The following is an 18188-nucleotide window of genomic DNA, read 5'->3' on the forward strand; positions in this document are numbered from 1 at the left end:
AGAAGAGTGGCTTTTCCCCTCTTTTAAAACGTTCAGCCACAGGAAAACACTTTTAACATTGTGCAAGTGAAAGAGAAAAACCAGATTTGAAGTTGTTATGGGAGATTCGAAGGCATTCTAACTTCCTAGATTTGTCATTTCTCCAACATTAGCATTCTTCTTTATTCATACTAACAAAATCATTGCTCAATCATTAACAGCTGCTGGTAAAGGTTAATAGTAAGGCAAGAATGTCATTGTTGGTGTTGCTCCCCTCCTCTAAGTCCATCTATTGCTGCTACTGCTTCATCTGCTGCAAGTGGAGCTGCGAGTTCTGCAAATAAGTCTGCTATATTAAGACATCAAACTCCAGGAAGAAATATCCTCTTTATCTAGTATCCACTCTATTTGGTATTTGGCATTTGCCATTGGCATTCCCACCCATAGTATTAGTATCTATGTAATACATTTTAATTTTCATGACATCAAATGACTTAATGAAAAACTGCAATTTTGTGTGTAATGATTCTTGAAACTCTAATTTCTTGTGTGTTTGATGTTGTAACTAGCGGTACCAATATTTTTTAAATTTATGATTATTTTTTATTTTTTTGATTTGTATTTTTCTTTTTATGTATGTATATCTGTGTGTGTGTGTGTGTGTCCCTTGTCTCAGATTTCAGGGTTGACATGTCCCCTGTTGGACACTCAGACCTGCGTGTCCTGTGTCCTAATGTCATGTGAAGTAGAATACTATCACTAAAAAATTAAACTAAATTATCAACACATACGCATGTATAGCTATATATGCTCATTGCTTATGTTGACATAACCCAACATGTAATTGATTTTGCCCCCATATTATAGAAGAGACCAGCTGATGATGCATTATCATGGAAAAATTCCCATGGATGAGGTGTAGCTGGTTAGTTTGCGCTCCTGGGTTAGAACTTAGACTTTCAATCAATGCCCTCAAAGTAAAAACTATGGGTATGTTTGGCATGAATTACTAAAATTCTTCTTAAACAGTAAGCAAAATGATAATTTGCTTAGATTCCATGCTAAGGCTAAGGTTGAATGCTTACCCTCTAGACAGTCCGCACATGACTTTACCTTCTAATCTGTGGAAGATTTATAGTAGCATTCTAACAGGTATATTTAAAGTCAAATAGTCATTTTAAGGGCATTTTTGATAGCTCTTCAAAGCATTGACATAACTCTTGAAAAAGAGTGCTTGTGATGGCTCTTTCATTGATAGATAATTTCATTTTACATGCACTAATGCTATATTTTCAATGTGATCCATCATCTCTGGTATTATAGCCACTCACTGAAGTGAAAATATGGATAAATTAGTGTTGCAGCTTGACATCTATCGTTAGTAGAATTCTCGAGATATACTTACATGACTTGTGTCTCAACTTTTTTTGCAGGTAAATAAATACTATGATCTGGCGACTAGTTTCTATGAGTATGGATGGGGAGAATCTTTTCATTTTGCTCACAGGTTGCCTTAAATTTGTGCTAAATAAATACATATTGTTTTGTGGTGCAATATGTTTTAGCAATGCAGTTAATTATGGTTCATCTGAATTCGATTGATTCAATGGTGCTATTGACTTAATTTCAGGAGTTATATTGCTTATCAATATAGCCAGCCAAACTCCAAGTAATTAGAGAGATCTTTTGAATACATGGTACTAACAAGTTTTAACTGTACAGATGGAAAGGGGAGACCCTCCGAGAAAGTATAAAGCGCCATGAACATTTTCTTGCTCTTCAGCTTTGTTTAAAGCCTGCAATGAAGGTTGTTTTCATTATTCATTTCTTGTTATGAGCATCTGCAACTTTTAGAATTTTTTTTATCAGTTGGTATTTACAGTTTCTCTAATGAAACTGCAGGTATTGGACGTTGGATGTGGGATTGGAGGTCCACTGAGAGAAATTGCTAGGTTCAGGTAAATACTTTCAATAAAAATATGGAGACTAATTGGGATTCACTTTATTATAGGCTTTGTTCTAGTTGGATAATTTGTGTTCATCAATTTATTTGATATATATGGGAAAAATCTGAATCTGTATGTCATAGCATCTGGATATGATATGCATGGTTTGGAAGAATTTGGAATTGTTTAAAATTGGATTAGAATCACCAAGTTTGAAGAATTTTTAGTTCTAATAGTAATTCCGTTTCACATTGATGTCTATCTTTATCTCCTGTGTCAAATAATAATTCTATATCTGTATGACAAGAAGGGTACAAAACAAGGCAAACTACTCTGAGATATTCATTGGGACCACAAAATAGGGAGATTGCAAGATGCAAGGTCAGTGCATGAGTAGGTAGAAGCCTAGTTTTGTGGTTAATGTGGTCCAGTGCATGGCAAATTCTTGTACAAATGTCTCATTTGAGGCTGGGATTTTACTGAAGATGTACCTATTATCGATTAAACTAGCAGGGTTGCTAAGATCTTGGCAATCTCCTCTGACTGACACACATAGGGTATGGGCCCACTGTCATCTTGGCTCAGATCCGCACTCTTTAAGCTGAAGTTCCTTTTGAAAGGTTATGGGTATATTCCCATTTGATACCTCACCCAATTAAGTAAGTGTTAATGCTTTAAATGGGTCTATTTAATGAACATAAAAATATAAATATTATTAAATAATAATTAATGAGTGATATATCTGTCTAAGATGACACAGGGAGAATGTCTGTCTAAGATGTTGTATAGACTCTAATCCATCAAACCATTCTTCCTATACAGGTCACATTGACACAGGGACTACAACCCTATACAAGTCAGTGTGACACAGGAAGAATATCATGATCTAAGAAGATCACTGCTCCTTCTCAGCTAGAGAGGCATTCTCCACATGTCTTAGCTTATCTCTAAATTGAACAAACTTGCCTTGGGGGAGAGACATTATCAGAAAATCAGCTCTGTTCATTAGTGGAGATATACTGGAGCTTCATTGCTCCCTTCTGCACCATGTCATGAATGTAGTGATACTTGGTGCCAATATGTTTTGACTTTGTTACGAAACACTGTTTCTCTGACATCTTCATGGAGCTCTGTTTAACACAGAACATCACTGTGGTATCCAACAACCAACAACCAACAACCAAACAAATCGTCAAGCAATATTGAAGCCAAATTTCTTCTTGAGTCACTGTACATGTTGCCATATATTTTGTCTCAGTAGAACTAAATGTCACAGAAGACTGTTTCTTGTTCATCCAAGAAACCATAGCAAAGCCCAGATAGAAGCATTTACCGGTAGTACTCTTTCCATCATCAGTACTTTCGTCCCAATCAGAGTCAGAGAATCCCTGTAGCCTTATCACTAGCAGCATACTTCAGTTAGTAGTCAACAGTACCATAAAGATATCTGATCCAATAATCTTGCTTGGAATTTATCTGAAATTGACTTAAGGTGTTATCTGCAAAGCACTAGAGAGTCAGATTCTCAGCTTCCTTATGAGAGGTGTTATGGGATTGCATCGAATTTTATGCAGGATCTTGATAATTTACTTCCCTTACACAAGGGAAACCTCACCAGGTTTCTGTCAGATTTTAAGTCTTAAATAATAATGCCAAGATCAAATTCAACAGCCAAGAATCAGATTCTCAAAACCTGTCAGAAGAAGGTCATCCATATAAAGAAGCAAAATTACAAGTTCATTCTTCAAAACCTTGATATGGAGGTTGGGATCAGCTTCACTTCTTCACTTTAGGCCTTGTTAGATAGAGTTGACTAATTTAGTAGCAGAGCTTCTTCAGGTTCCTCATCATATAAAGCCAGGTCTCTGCAAGGAGTTCCTTGAGTTTCATATTCTCAATCTTGGGTAGAACCAAGATTCTTTAGTCAGCTCCCTCTTTCACTTAACATAGAGATGCTCAACTTTCATCATCGGCAGTTATGGATAAGCACCATTCTTTAAAGACTTCAGTCCATTTTGGAAGTCACAATGGACTTCTATAGTTTATAAGTAGAGCAATACTTCAATCAAGCTGATCTTGTCTGCTCCCTCTGAATCCAATTTCATCAATCCTGTTCCTTCATTGATTACCACAGTCTCGGCAATCTTCATCAAGTACCTGCAATCCTCATTAGGAGGCCAAGGAAGAACAAATGCAAACAAGATAGATATATAGGTACAAGAGACTGAAATAAAACAACAATAGTAATAAGAAAGTGCTTATCTCTTTGAAAGTATGTCAGCTCCCTCTCAATCTTGGTCTAATTGCATTCAATCAGAAAATATTCCTTGTCAACATCGTCATTAAGGAGCTAGGGTTTTCAGTGAGAGCAATCCATTCTAGGGCTGGGACCACAAGTCATAAACTCTCTTCAGTCCTTGGTTAGATAGAATTTACAATGATCAGCTAGAATTTTAAACTCTATCCCTAGATCTTCTTTAAAGTATAGATGCCATAAGATCACAAACAGATTAAACTTGGCATTATACAACATAATTGAACTTGCAACTTTGTCATGCAAAGAACTTCAATCAAGAAATCAAAGTCAGAACAACCAATCAAGAATACATTGGATTATGTCTTATCAAGAGCTTTTACAAACATGAGAAAGAATTAAGTCTAATAGTCTTTCCTAAGGCACAATTATTGCAAACATCTTTATGATCTATTTTGGAATAAGTTAAACATGACAGTGCCAAAGATCACCGAGATTAATGTTGAAGCGAACAAAGTTCCTTCTTCAGATTAATTACTCCAGAAGACTTGGAATATGAAGATATCCATTGAAGATACAAATATATATTAAAAATGTATGAATAAGAATGATACAAATGAGAATGAGAGGTCTGCTTATATACTATGCAGGTGCCTCTTCATGGAGAGTCATGTGTCATTAGACATGACTCTTCAACCTAATTACTAATTGACTAATCGCTACTAATTATTATCATTTACATTATTTCCTATATATTTATTCATAAGAAATGTCTCGGTGAACAAGAGCTTGAAGAGGTAAAGTATGAATGCCAATAGTTTTACCAGCATTAAAAGCTACTCTATCAATTTTATCAAATCAAATGAAATTAAACCAAACCTGGTACCTTCAGGCTCAACCTCAAGAAATGACTACAATCCCTAGTCTTGCTGTTATTAATATAAGAAATCCCATTCTTCTTTATTTTTGACTTTCTTGGAGGGTTCCACTTTTTCAGATATTGAAGCCTGATGCTCTCCCTTCCTTTTCTTGCCATTTGATTTATTAGGACAATTGTTTTTGTAGTGACCATATTGATGACACCCATAGCATTGAGCCTTGGACATATCTCTGTTCCTTTGAGCAGCAGGCCTTTTGTTTGAGTTCTTCCTTTGAAAACCAAATTTCCTCTTACCGTTGAACTTCTTGGATCGGGCAACAAAAGCCTAAGAATCAGTTTCTTGAATGTCTCCTTTGGCTTTGAGTCTAGCTTCTTCTTCCATGCAAGCAACCCATGTTGGTCTCTCCTTCCTAGAACAAATTCCTGTTGCAAAAGCATCCCATTGTTTGGGTAGGCCATTGATTGCAGTAGTCACCAGTTCAGATTCAGAGATCTTCCTTCCCATGCTTTGAAGCTCATCCCTTATGTGTGCTATCTTCATAAAGAAGGTGGCCACAAATTTTCCCTTTGCTGGCCTTAAGTCATGAAATTGATTCCTTAGGGAAATCATTTGACCAGTAGTATTAGATGCATAAAGACTTACTAGCTGTCATATACTTCCTTAGCAGTTTTATATTCAGAAACATAAGGGATCAGGTAATCTTTGAGAGACTCAAAATTAATTCTTTAGGCCTTGACTTCTTGCTTTCGATGTTTAGCCTTTCCAATATCATTGTCAGGATGAACAACTTTTTCTTGGACATATTGCAGGACATTATGTTCTTCTAAGACTAGATATAATATTAATAATATAAGTTTTTATTTAATTGATATAGTTTTAAATTTTAATAATAAAAAAGGTCTATTAATTAGTTATTGATTTATACTCATGGTCGTTAAATGCAAACAATTTCTTTTAATCAAATATGGAAATAAATATAACAAAACTAATTTATGAATTAATTAACTAATTATTTTTCCCTGCCCCTATCCCTTGGTCCAGTCCAGTTACCCAGTGAAATATAGCCATTTCCCAGTGAAATATAGCCATTGGATGATCTGCTCTCTCTTTTTAACATGTAGCCATGATCTGGTTCTTCAACTTGTCCTGACGATGAACCACACTTGTTGGTTCGAAACGCGTCGACAAATGAATTATGATGTGATTTTCGCTGAAAACTCTTCTCAATAAACTAGACAATCATCTTTTTTCCAAGCTTTAAAATTTGTTGCTCTAGTAAGCTTGTTTCCTTCTTTACAAGAAGAAGCCATAGCCTCACTAGCCTTAGAGGATGAACATGGATTTCTTCTAAGAGCTTCTTCCAAGACGTGATCGACAACTTTCTTCCTTACCCTGTTTTGATACCATGTTAAGGAACCAAGTGGCAATATTTTTGTACTGCTGATAATTATTTCTGAATTTATTTGAGTGTCTTTAAGTCATTTTCTTCATCAAATAATTAAACTTTAGAAATCCAACAGATAACAGTGACAAGAAAGTGGAGATCACATAGTACAATAACAAGAGACACCAGAGTTTAGGTCAGAGACCAGGGAAAAACCCCATGAAGGGAAAAACCCAAACAAGCTTTTCCTTATAGAGATCCCTCAACAAGACATCAAGACTACAATATGGCTTCCACAAGTGCTAAGACAATGTCTATCGAAAAGATCACAAGCATACCATGGAAACAAACTCTGATCCCGTCCTTTAGAGGCTTGGACTTCAGATAGGATGCAGAACTGAGTATGCAAGAAAACTGGACCAAATCTTAGTTCTGAAGTATCTTGGATCTCAGATCTTGGCCTAATCACTGGCCTTAAATTGACCAAAACTCGGATATATATATATATGCCACAAAAGTAGATAAAAAATTGCAAGTCTCGGTATAATCTCCTTGAGCTTGGCCTAGAAACAGATCTTGGATGGTAACAAAACTTGAACAAGGATATAGATCTTGGACCTTCCACAGAGCTACAAAATTCGGACAAGGAGTATACTTCGGACCTGGTGACCACTGGAGTGGCATCTTGTGATTATATGAAGACTCCATGCCCAAGAATGATGCAGAGGACACTTGTACCATCAAATATGACAAGTCAAGTCTATTTTTATACCTAGATTCCACACCCTGCGGGAAATTGTAATAAGTGATACTAGTAATGATGAGTTTTGAGTCTATAACAGGCCTAGGATGTTCAGACTCGATCAACAAACGAGGACACCTTGAAGTGTTTTTTTATCTGGTTAATTATCCCTTCTTTTTTAGAGACAAATAATTTTTTGGGCTTCTTCACTCACTTTTTGCCCCAAAGCCGGGGTGATGGTTTGAAGGTTGAGCCCCTAACACATTTTAGTGTCTAGAGTTGATGTATATTAATATACTAGATCACACAAAAAATTTCGTGGAATTTGGTTAGGTCTAGGTAGTCATTTTTTAATTTTTTAGGTTTTCCGTGGGTCTAAAATTGCAAATGAAATTGTATTTTAAATTGCAATAAGTGTAGTCTAGAGAAGTTGTATGGGGTATGAGTAATAAAAATTACACCTCTCACCCTCAACTTTCTACTATAACACACTTTGAGGAGTTAATAATGTGTTTTGGGCCCTCAAAACCGACATTTCCTAAGTTTAGTGGATATTGTGGCATTTAATTAGATTAGAATTAAATAGAATAGAGAGAAATAAATTATTTCATGTAAAAAAATGATGTGGAAATGACTTGGAAATTATCCTAAGTCAAAGAGTTGAGTCAACAGACATGTGGAAGATCACTGAGCACGTTGCATCATAAATACACCATTATTTGGCAAAATCGAATTTCCTAGAGATAAAGTCGTAGTTGCACATGTGGAAAATCGAATTTATTAGAGGAACTCATGCACTAAAGGAATATTCTATTGAATATAAAGACTAAGGATTTCGTGGGGCCTTCTCTCACTGTTAGCTCGAGTGCTTCTACACTTAGCACTTCACATGGAGGATTACGAGTTTCACTTGGAGGAGATCACGCAGTTCCTAGGGATTTGTGCAGAGCATCTTTGGGATCATCATTTGAGGTGGAAACACTTGGTTCGAGTTTGATTTGGTTTGACGGAAGTTATCTCATTGCTTTGGTTCACTCATGGATATGTTTACTATGCTATATAGAGAAATCGATTTTCTTTGGGTGCCACATGAGGAATTCGATTTTCCTTGGTGTCTCTATCATCTTCAGTTGGAACTCGACTTGCTCTTGATTTGCTCCCAACTCTCTATATAATGAGGCTATGGGCTCTCATATTGTATCATGTAGTATGAGCTATTGTGCTTGAGGAGACACTGCACAATTGTATGCGCTACTTGCAATATAATACAATAGTCTTTGGGGTAAATCGTGATGGTGTTCTTCCTTGAATATGTTGTAAACTCTTGACTTGTTGTTATGCTTCTACTTATTTCCTCATGTCATTGTTTCTTTCATGCTTGTTTCAAGTTATGTTAGTATGCAACTATCTCATATTAGCATAAGAATTACTTATTTGCTTTAAGAAAAAAAAATCTTCTAGTGGATGTTAGATGTATCTCTAGGAACTCTTTCCATTGCACTTATTTATTTTCATGTGGATGATTTGTGGTGAAGGTTTGTAGAGGAATCATTTTGTGGTCAAGCTTTTCAAGCGTGGGGAAATTCTCAGAGGAATCAACCCATTATTGAAATATAGTCATGGAAAACCCTCATGTGTTGAACTCCAAAGTCCCATCTATATCTTATTTTTGTCTTGCAGAGATTCTTTCAAGTTTCTTAAAGCTCTTATTTCTTGCATCAAAATATCAAATTTAAAATAATTATATTTTTTACGTATCAATATCTGGCTATTTGAAAGAGCTAAGTCATGGCTAGTCAAAGAGGAGAGCTTGCTCATACTTTTTGACCTAGCCTCTTGTAGATTATTTTTGTAACATATTTTGGTAGTTTTCCTGAGCTAATATTTTTTGTGTTGTTTTAGCCATTTCTAACTTGTTCTTTTGCAGCGACTTGTGGGATTCATCATCAAAAAATTACTTACAAGTTTGCATGCAGGACCTTGGGTCTCGAATTTAGTAACTACTTCCACCTTTAGGCTGAGGTTTTCTTGGACAAGGCCGTGTTCTTTTGGTCATCTCTTTTTCTCTCTTGGCCGTGGCCATATAGGAAGCTTATCCTCACCTATTCTTTCAAAAAATCTGCATTTTGTTGAGCCGTTGTGGGCCTCAAACTACAAAAATTTTCAGCTTGGAAAGGTGTATGGTTTGAAGCCAAATTGTTAAGACTTTCCTTGGAGTTCAGAGAAGACTTCATTGTCTTTTCCTTCTTGTAACAACTAATAAAATTTCCGATTTTGGGAGTGTGGGTTTTACCCATTGGTATCCTAATCTCTCCACCTTTTGGAGAGGCTTGGTGGTTTGATTTTGTTGGTTTACTTCTTTTTGCATGCATATCATTTAATTGAGAAGTTAACACATCATGTATCACACTCATTTTTCATGCACTTTAATTTAATTTACTACATGTTTTGAATCCATAACAAGTTCAGATTGTTTGCATGCAAGCACTTTTTGCTTGATCTTATTTGGCTTGAGCATAGTTCCAAGTTTACTTATGCTTCACCATTAAACACATCTTACATGCATCAAGTATTTGGACAAATTTTCTCTATAAAGTAACATTCTATTTCATTGTCAAGCAAGTACATTTCAAGTTGAAGTTAATTTTCATTGTTTGGTTAATTTATTTACATGCCCCAAACATCACTAAAACTTACCTCCACCTTAAGTTAATTGAATAGACTTTTTAGGGACCCTCTACCTCTATTGACTCCTCATTGTGAGGTCCAAATCTTTGGGCGAGGATGAGGTCTGAGGACTAGAGTTCAATTGTAATTTTGCCTTAGCGCTAATTAATAAAATAAACCAGGGACACTATTTCATTACATTTACTTTACTTGCAAAGCTCTTAAATTTTTTGCTATCTTGATTGCTAAAAGTGTCACATGCAAATCTTATGTCAAGAAACACTTTGGATGCAAGCATTGTAATCTCTTAATTTTGCAACAAGTTTTAGTTTAACTTTCTAGTGCTTGGAAATTGGTTTACTCTTGAAGCTTAATTACATATTGCCATTTTGATGGCCATTGATTTCACTTTCAAGTACTCTTATTTTGTTGCAAACTTAAATGCATGTTGTCATCTTGGTCTAACATTTGAGTTTTTTTTTATCATCTCATTCTCACAAGTAGATTTCTAATTGTATCCTTTTGAGCAAGATAGTTTCCATGCTTTGATTTGTAAACTTGTTCATCTTAAAAGCATTTATAATATCTTGTGCTAACAGTTTATTGTTTCACTTTTCAAGATTACTTTGGCTTTCCATTTGAAAACATTTCACTTCATTTTAAACAAATACAATTTCATTTCTTTAGAACAATTTATTTAAAGGCACTAGTTGAATGCTCATGTGTTGATGGTTGTCATAATTATTTGATGTCATATTGCTCATATCACATTTGCATATAAATCTCTAAGAGTAATCCATAACACTATAACACTCGCCTAGAAACTCACATCTTTAACTTAATTTTCCTTCAAGGACCAGCCCCCTTAGCTAACCTAGGAGATAGCTTAAACGAGGAGAGAAGGGATTTAGTGTGACAGCCCCTTCTCTGAGTTCCCTGCCACCAACCACACCTTGTGGTGTTGAAGGCTTTTCTCACTAACTTGTAGGTAGGTGTAGGCAGCAGGAGCAACAAGACCTTCAACATCAGCTTCAGATTGCGGATCTCTTCCACAATGGCCTTGAATACTCCTTAGAAGACCTCGAATAGATGAACAAATGATAGATGATCGAGTGATCGAATTGCCTATTAGGAAGAGCGAATTGAGTTCTTTAAAGTTTATATAGTCATTAGATGAACCAAATTGGTGAGTTCCTATGCAAACTATCTTGCCAATCTAGAAACACTGATTTGATCCGAATGAGTGAAACTATCATCTTTCATTATTAACCATCATGTGATGAGTTTCAAGGCAAGCCAACTCGCTGTCATGTGATCCAAATGAGGGAGTTTCAATGCAAACCGACTAGCTATCATGTGATCTTCTAGGAAAGTTGACTTGATCATCTAAAAGAGCCAGCCAAACACTTGTGGAGCCACTTGAAATTATAAAAATAATATTTTTTTCATTTTGTTGAATACAATGAGAATAAATAATTTTATGAAGACCGACCATAGCTACCATTTCAATGGTGTGATTATTTTTATTATATTTTTTTGAGTCTAAAATGGTAGGTGATATTAAGGAATTCAAGTGTGCTTTTTCTAATTTAGAAATGGATAAAAGCTTGACGATATCCATTTGTTCATAAGATTATGAATGTGATGTGCCATATTGCATAACTAACTGGATAATATATGCCTCTTTGAGGTGAAACTATCATCTTTCATTATTAACCATCAGTTTTTAAAGTATGTTGTAGAGGATTGATCTAGGTAATCTTGTTCTTTAACTAGGAAGGAGGGATACATATTCTCTAGCTTCTAGGTTCTTTGGAAATGCATTTTTTTGTTTTTTTGTTTTTGTTTTTTGTATCTATAGCTATGTCACAAGGTTCCCCGAATCCAAACCATGGGGTTCGGAATTTGGCAAACCAAAAAATCCTTTGAAATTCGTTTGGGTTCGTTTAAGTTCGATTATGTCTTCTCACACTCTTCAAGAATGCTTGGGGTTCACATTTGAGTTGAAATGAAGCGCTCAACAACAACAATAAATTGTAATGGTGATGGGCATACAATGGTCGGTTTGTAATGGAGATGGGCAGATGGTGGTCAGTTTGTAGTTCTGCGATGGTGGTCATCATGGCAGACATCCCTCACCTAATGCGGGGGGCGTAGGGGGTCATTATGGCTAATGATTTGCAAGCCAACAATATGCAGGATGAGTCGGAGAGTTGCGATACTAAGTCTTTGCTTAACGCTCAGAGCCCTAGCCTTTTATCTCCTTACGAGTATACCCTTTCCAGCTAGAATTAGCATTAGCCATAGCTTATATATTAACTATAATATTATATATTAATTATACATGTTATAATTTTTTTTATATATGATTTAAAGTAATATATATATATATATATATATATATATATATAAATATATATTAAAAATATATTTAGGATAATTATATATTGTATTAAAATATGTGTAGGTATTAGTTAATAGATTATATAATTATTACAGACCCACACACACACGAACCTAATGATGAACCTTATTCGAACCTCATTGAGAAATTCAAATTCAAATCGAATTTTATCATTGTCGAACTCGAATTCGAACCCGAACCTTGTGATATTCATCTAGAGGAATCAACAACTGAGTCTATCTCGTACTCACATGACATGGGGTTGTTTCCAACTGCTACCATTATAACCTCTAGGTGGCTACATACTCCCCTTCTAGAGACATAGATAAATTGACGGGATTTGAACCTGGGATCTCTTGGTACATAAAACTTCATTATCACTGCCATCACTAATTGAGCTGCCCCTCTAGGGCTGGATCTTGGGGAATACATTATAAGTAATTGCAATGTCATGTTTTTTTGTTCAAGTGTTATTTGGCTTTTAGTTTAGCCTAGTAGTTAGATAACTCTCCAATAACGCTTAATTACATTAAATTCTTTTTTCTTATTATCATGTGAAATATCTAACATTTTGAAGTATCATCTAACTTTCCTTTCTATGGTGTTTCATTTTCTTTGTAGTCAGACTTCGATCACAGGATTGAATAATAATGCATATCAGATATCAAGAGGAAAAGTGAGTTATTCGATTCCAAATGATGTCTCAAAATCTAATGTCGTGTAATGTTTTAAAATCTGATGTCGTGTAAATTATGTTACAATTTTTGTTTGTTTGTTATGGAACTCTTTTTTAATAAGTTTATGCTACCAATCCTTTTGTCATTGTTCTTGAAATTGCATTTCTCTTGAAATTTTAGTGATGTGATTTACATTTAGTGTATAACTTTGCACTGTTGTCGTGTAAATTATGTTACAATTTTTATTTGTTTGTTATGGAACTCTTTTTTAATAAGTTTATGCTACTAATCCTTTTGTCATTGTTCTTGAAATTGCATTTCTCTTGAAATTTTAGAGATGTGATTTACATTTAGTGTATAACTTTGCACTAAGAGTAGCCAGGTGCTTTTCAACCTAATATGGGGTAGAATTGTTTCGAATGAACATATGAATGGACAAACATAATGGTACATTAAAGAACTAAAAAAATACAAGTTGGAAAAGTTGGTTCCATCTTAAATAACACAATTAAATTAAATAAAAAATAAATTACATACATACATACATACACAAATAACATCTAATAAAACATTAAACCAGCCTAGATCCATCCTAAACCCAACTCTATCAAGCACTGATCGGGATAAAATTTGTTAATGTGTACATTTTTTAATGTAAAGAAATTAATACATGACATGGAATGAAATAACAAAAAAATTACAGATTAAGAAATTTGATTCCTCTTGGTGCTTGATAAATCTGGATGAAGATGGATCTAGGCTGGTGTAGGGTATGTTGGAGAGTTAAATAGGATGTGTAAAGGTTTTCCTTTATTTTGTATTATGGTTGAACATATTTTATTTTGCATTTTGAATGACCATTTTTCATCTCTTGATCTAATTTAAAGAACATGAACATAGAATGATTTTACCTTAATTGCTCTTTTGACTTGTCAATGTCCCATAAACTTGGCTTATTTGCTTGTAGTTCAAGTGAGAAGTAATGTCAGAAGTATGGCTTGGCCCTTAACATATCATACAAATCCTTGGTCACATAGATATAGAAGGGCTTCTTGTTCGACCATCTTCAATCCCTGTAGAACAAGCCCCACACCTCTAACTGCATTTTGAAAAGGATAATATTATGGAATCTTGCATTAGAGGTCCTTCACACATCTTTATTGGAACCAGTGGGCTTTTGGGCCCGGTTAAGGGCATGCTAAGTGTGCCATTGTTGGCACTCCTGATTATACAAAAGGAGCCGTTTCCTTGCCAATCTTTTTCCAAAAAAACTTTGTTGAAAGGCCAACTTGACCACTGTGAAACAAAAATGTTCAAATCTGCTGTGATGCAAAATCCCAGGCATCTCGAGGTCCATTAAAGTGCTAGACAAAAAACACAAACACATCATGCGACGGGACCCACAACTTTGTTAAGCGAAGCAGGATCTAAGATCACGAAAGCTTGACCGTTCCCAATTATGTCATGCCACTAAAAAGGACCCTTAATTCTCTAAACTCGATGAGCTTGTTGAATTCAGCGCTTAAGTGAAAGTTGCCAGGGAGCCTCCTCCTTGACTACGTGCACCACCCATCTGCTAACAATGACCACCCTTTGCACTCTTATGTCAGATAGCCCCAACCTCCCTTGATCCCTCGAAAACATACATCCATCCCATGCCACCTTTAAGGTCCCACACTCCCACTTACTCCCAAGAATGCCTTTGAGACTACTCTTTAACCATTTATAAGCTGCTTGAGACGAGATCAAGCAAGGATGAATATATATGTGCCGAAGGTGCTAGATTCTTGTCAAAATTGTAACTTTTCTCACTAGACACAAATCACAGGGATTTCTAGTTTGAAATTTCTTCTCAACCTTGGTCAAGAATTTGATAAGGTTGACTGGGCTTTCATTCTCAGTAGATTCTCTTATCGGATTTCATTTTAAAATGACAATAACAAAATCAATTGATAGGAATCTCATATCATGTGAATATAGAAACTCATGTACCAAAGTTTTCAAGGGTACTTACAAAGATACACACGATTGGCTTTTAGAGCTCAACTACCTAGAGGTCTTCATAATAATTTTCATTGTAGTAATTGAGTTGGAGAGTTAAATTGTATATATATATATATATATATATAATTTGTGCATGAATGTATGTGTTTGTGTCTATGAATTTGTGTTATAGGTTGTTGAGGGACTAGTTGATAACAATTTTATCAATGCCAAGTTAATAGTTTCTTTTATCACATGTTTATGTATTTTCTGTGATTATTAGTATTTCTGAGTTATCTATATGTGTGTGTGTGTTTTTCTTTATTTATTTATTTGAAAGCAGAATGATAATTTTCATTAATGAAAATCTGCATTTGAGACACGGCAGTTACATCAAAACAATATGGCCATGCTTGTCTATGTAGCTAATAGATACAAAAAAAATTGGTTTTCAAAACTTTTCAGCCAATATACCAGCTATGCCTATCCTCTAGAGTCTATATTATAATGCTGGAAAGTATATTCTATCCAGTGAAACTCCCAAAAATAGACAAACTTGAAAGACCATACAATTTATTCATGGGGAGGTAAAACCCATGATACAACACCCAATTGTGCATTCTTTGCTTGAAGATTCAAGTTGGGCACACCTGGCAGAGGGAAATCTACTGTAATACTGTCAGAGGATGGAGATGATTTTTATTGTCCAAGAGAAGCTTGCAGATCTTGTACTTTCTGCTGAAGGGCACTGGTTTCATCATCAAGTCTCTGAAACATGGTGCTAGGTTCAATTAGAAGTTCAATTGTGGTGGTCAAACTGGACACCATTTGGCTATGATTGACCGACCTGGAGAGTCTTTCATGACTGAGGAATTGGAAAGTGAGTTAAGAACCCTATCAAAGTCTCTCTCAGTAATGACTGGTACTACCCAGACTAATAGCCAGCCCTCCTCGATAACCCAGAGAGTTGGAACCTGAATGGGTGGAAAGGGACCCAATATTCTGTGCCTAAAAAGACCAAAATATGCCCCAGCCGCAGTAATATAGGAATACAGAGGAAGCCAAACTGACCAGAAAAATACACTCTGAAACTGCTTCCACTGAAAAACAGCCACACCCAGGTGCACACAGTTCCCACTAACAGTGACAAGTTGACTACTGTGTGCAAAAATCAGAGAACCAAACCCAAATTTGACAACGATAAAATCAAAACAGTCATCCCTGAGCCATAGAAAAGACAGATGCTGGAACCACCGAGCCAACAGCAGAGAGAACAAGGTCTGCTACATCGACTGGGGTCCCAACACCACACGCTTGTGTGCTCTCGCCACCACAGAGAGAATCAATTATTACCGGGATGAAACTGAACAAGGAATTGCTCTCCACAGCCAAATTTATAGGAGAGAAGCCATTGAATTCGCAAATTGGAATTAGAAATTACCCTGATCCTCCCACACTGGTTTTAGTCAGGAATCATTAGGAGGTACGAATCACAGTCCACAAAATGCTCCATAACCATTGAGTTTACCAAATCCTGTGGAGTGCTGCAATACTTGTCATGTGGCTACATGATGTATACCCAACGTCATGCGGCCACGCTCAAGCTACTTCGCACCATCTCTTCAATCTGCTACCCTGAACCATCATGGCAATAAATCAGCAAGTGCCATACCGTTAATGCCCTGTACCTTGCCTCGTATCACAATCTGGAGCTGAATGAACAGAGGAGACTGATTGTGATGCTGATGCATACCCCCCACCTTCCTGCTTCTGCCACCCCTGAGTATTGTCCATAACTTTAGGTATACTTTTAAACTTCAAATTTTATACTGTTCCATATTTGTGAACTTTTTGAATTTTTTATCTATCCTGAACTTTTCTGAACCTCCTATCCCTCTTGAACCTATTGAAGTTTTGGAATTTGTTAACTATGTACACAGGTGCTTCACTTCTTGCATAATTTTGTATATCTTATTTCCATACGTTGGGTACTTGATGATTGCATTAGAGAACATCCCTAAGTTGAAAGGTATCGCTTGCCTTATTGGGTGAGCATGATTCCCATGGCATTTCCTGATATGCTGTTCTCCACTGCGAATAGAAATATGAGATTGGGTAGCATCTGTTGATGCTCAAATTTTACAATTTGAGCTACAACCAACTAAACACACTTGGAGGCTGGGTAAGGGGAAAAGTGAGAATGGGACCAAGATTTTAGAGCATTGAATCGTGTGAAAATTTCAGGTCTGAAATCCTATTGCAACAATTGGAAATTATTCTTCTAATTGCTAATTTATTTAACAATTTATTTACTATGACAAATATTGAATATATCACACTGTAACCTCCACAAATAAAAATGCTGAAAATAATAGCGCTGGAAACTGAGAAATATTCTAGCACACATAAAATTTGACACAATTATTTTTGGACAAAAGTCCCTGGAAAAATCCAATGCAGGAAAACCAATGCAACAACTGAGGGTTTTTATTATTATGCAGTAGTGAAATTATTTGAGTACAATCTGGATGCCAAACACTGGATACTTGCAGAGAAAATACTGGCAACAATAATTTGAGGGAAATTACCCACTTTGAGCAATCCTGGCACTTGACTGCCATTGAAAAGCAAGTCGTCCACCTAGCTCTGCACAGACCCTATGTCACCTTTGTGTCACCTTTTCGTAGTTGCTCAAGCGCTCTAGCTCGTAACTTCTGCAAATCAGGCGACCATGCCTGCTGCTGGCTGGGAAACTGTCTCTATGGCACACTGGAAATGCTTTTTGGCCTTTGGAACTAAAAACAAGCTTCACCCCAGCAAAATCGAATTGACCTCTGAAGCTTCTGTGCTGCCTTTATGCAACCCCTGGAGAAATTTCGACCTCTTTGCAATGTTGTACTCAACGGATCTAGAAAAATCTTCCCCCAGCTTCACTATCCTTGCCCTTCTCTGTCTTTGCTTCCCTATTGAAGCTCTAACTCTTCCCGTACTATTGACTCTCTCGAAAATCGAACTCTCTATGGTTCTCACAAGTGTGCTCTCCATCTACCCATCAACTTCTTCTTATGATCCTCTGTTGGACCTCCAACAACCAAGATTAAAACTTAATCAAGGGCCCAGATTAATTCCTTGTGGACTTGTGTGAGTTTCTAGATGATTCACACCTTATCTCAATTAATTTTGCTTTTCCTAAGTTTAGACTTAGGAAATAATTAAAAAGTGGCTAATAATCTAATTTAGACACTTCTAGGAGAAATTTCTAGAAACAATT

The 18188-nt window shown here is 36.0% G+C and overlaps 1 protein-coding gene across 1 annotated transcript in view; it reads left to right on the plus strand.

The window, feature by feature from the left end:
* LOC149155569 (cycloartenol-C-24-methyltransferase-like) overlaps nucleotides 1–18188 on the plus strand; it is a 173924-nt gene that overhangs the window by 56911 nt on the left and 98825 nt on the right. Inside the window, exons 4-7 of the mRNA XM_089440675.1 lie at nucleotides 1413–1486; nucleotides 1702–1786; nucleotides 1882–1937; nucleotides 12879–12933. Of these exons, the coding sequence (XP_089296801.1) occupies nucleotides 1413–1486; nucleotides 1702–1786; nucleotides 1882–1937; nucleotides 12879–12933 (270 nt within the window). The remainder of the gene's footprint in view (nucleotides 1–1412; nucleotides 1487–1701; nucleotides 1787–1881; nucleotides 1938–12878; nucleotides 12934–18188) is intronic.

This window comes from Pinus tabuliformis, chromosome 9 (genome assembly GCF_031772625.1).
Source record: "Pinus tabuliformis cultivar Carrire ecotype Pingquan chromosome 9, CPIR1, whole genome shotgun sequence".
Taxonomy (NCBI): domain Eukaryota; kingdom Viridiplantae; phylum Streptophyta; class Pinopsida; order Pinales; family Pinaceae; genus Pinus; species Pinus tabuliformis.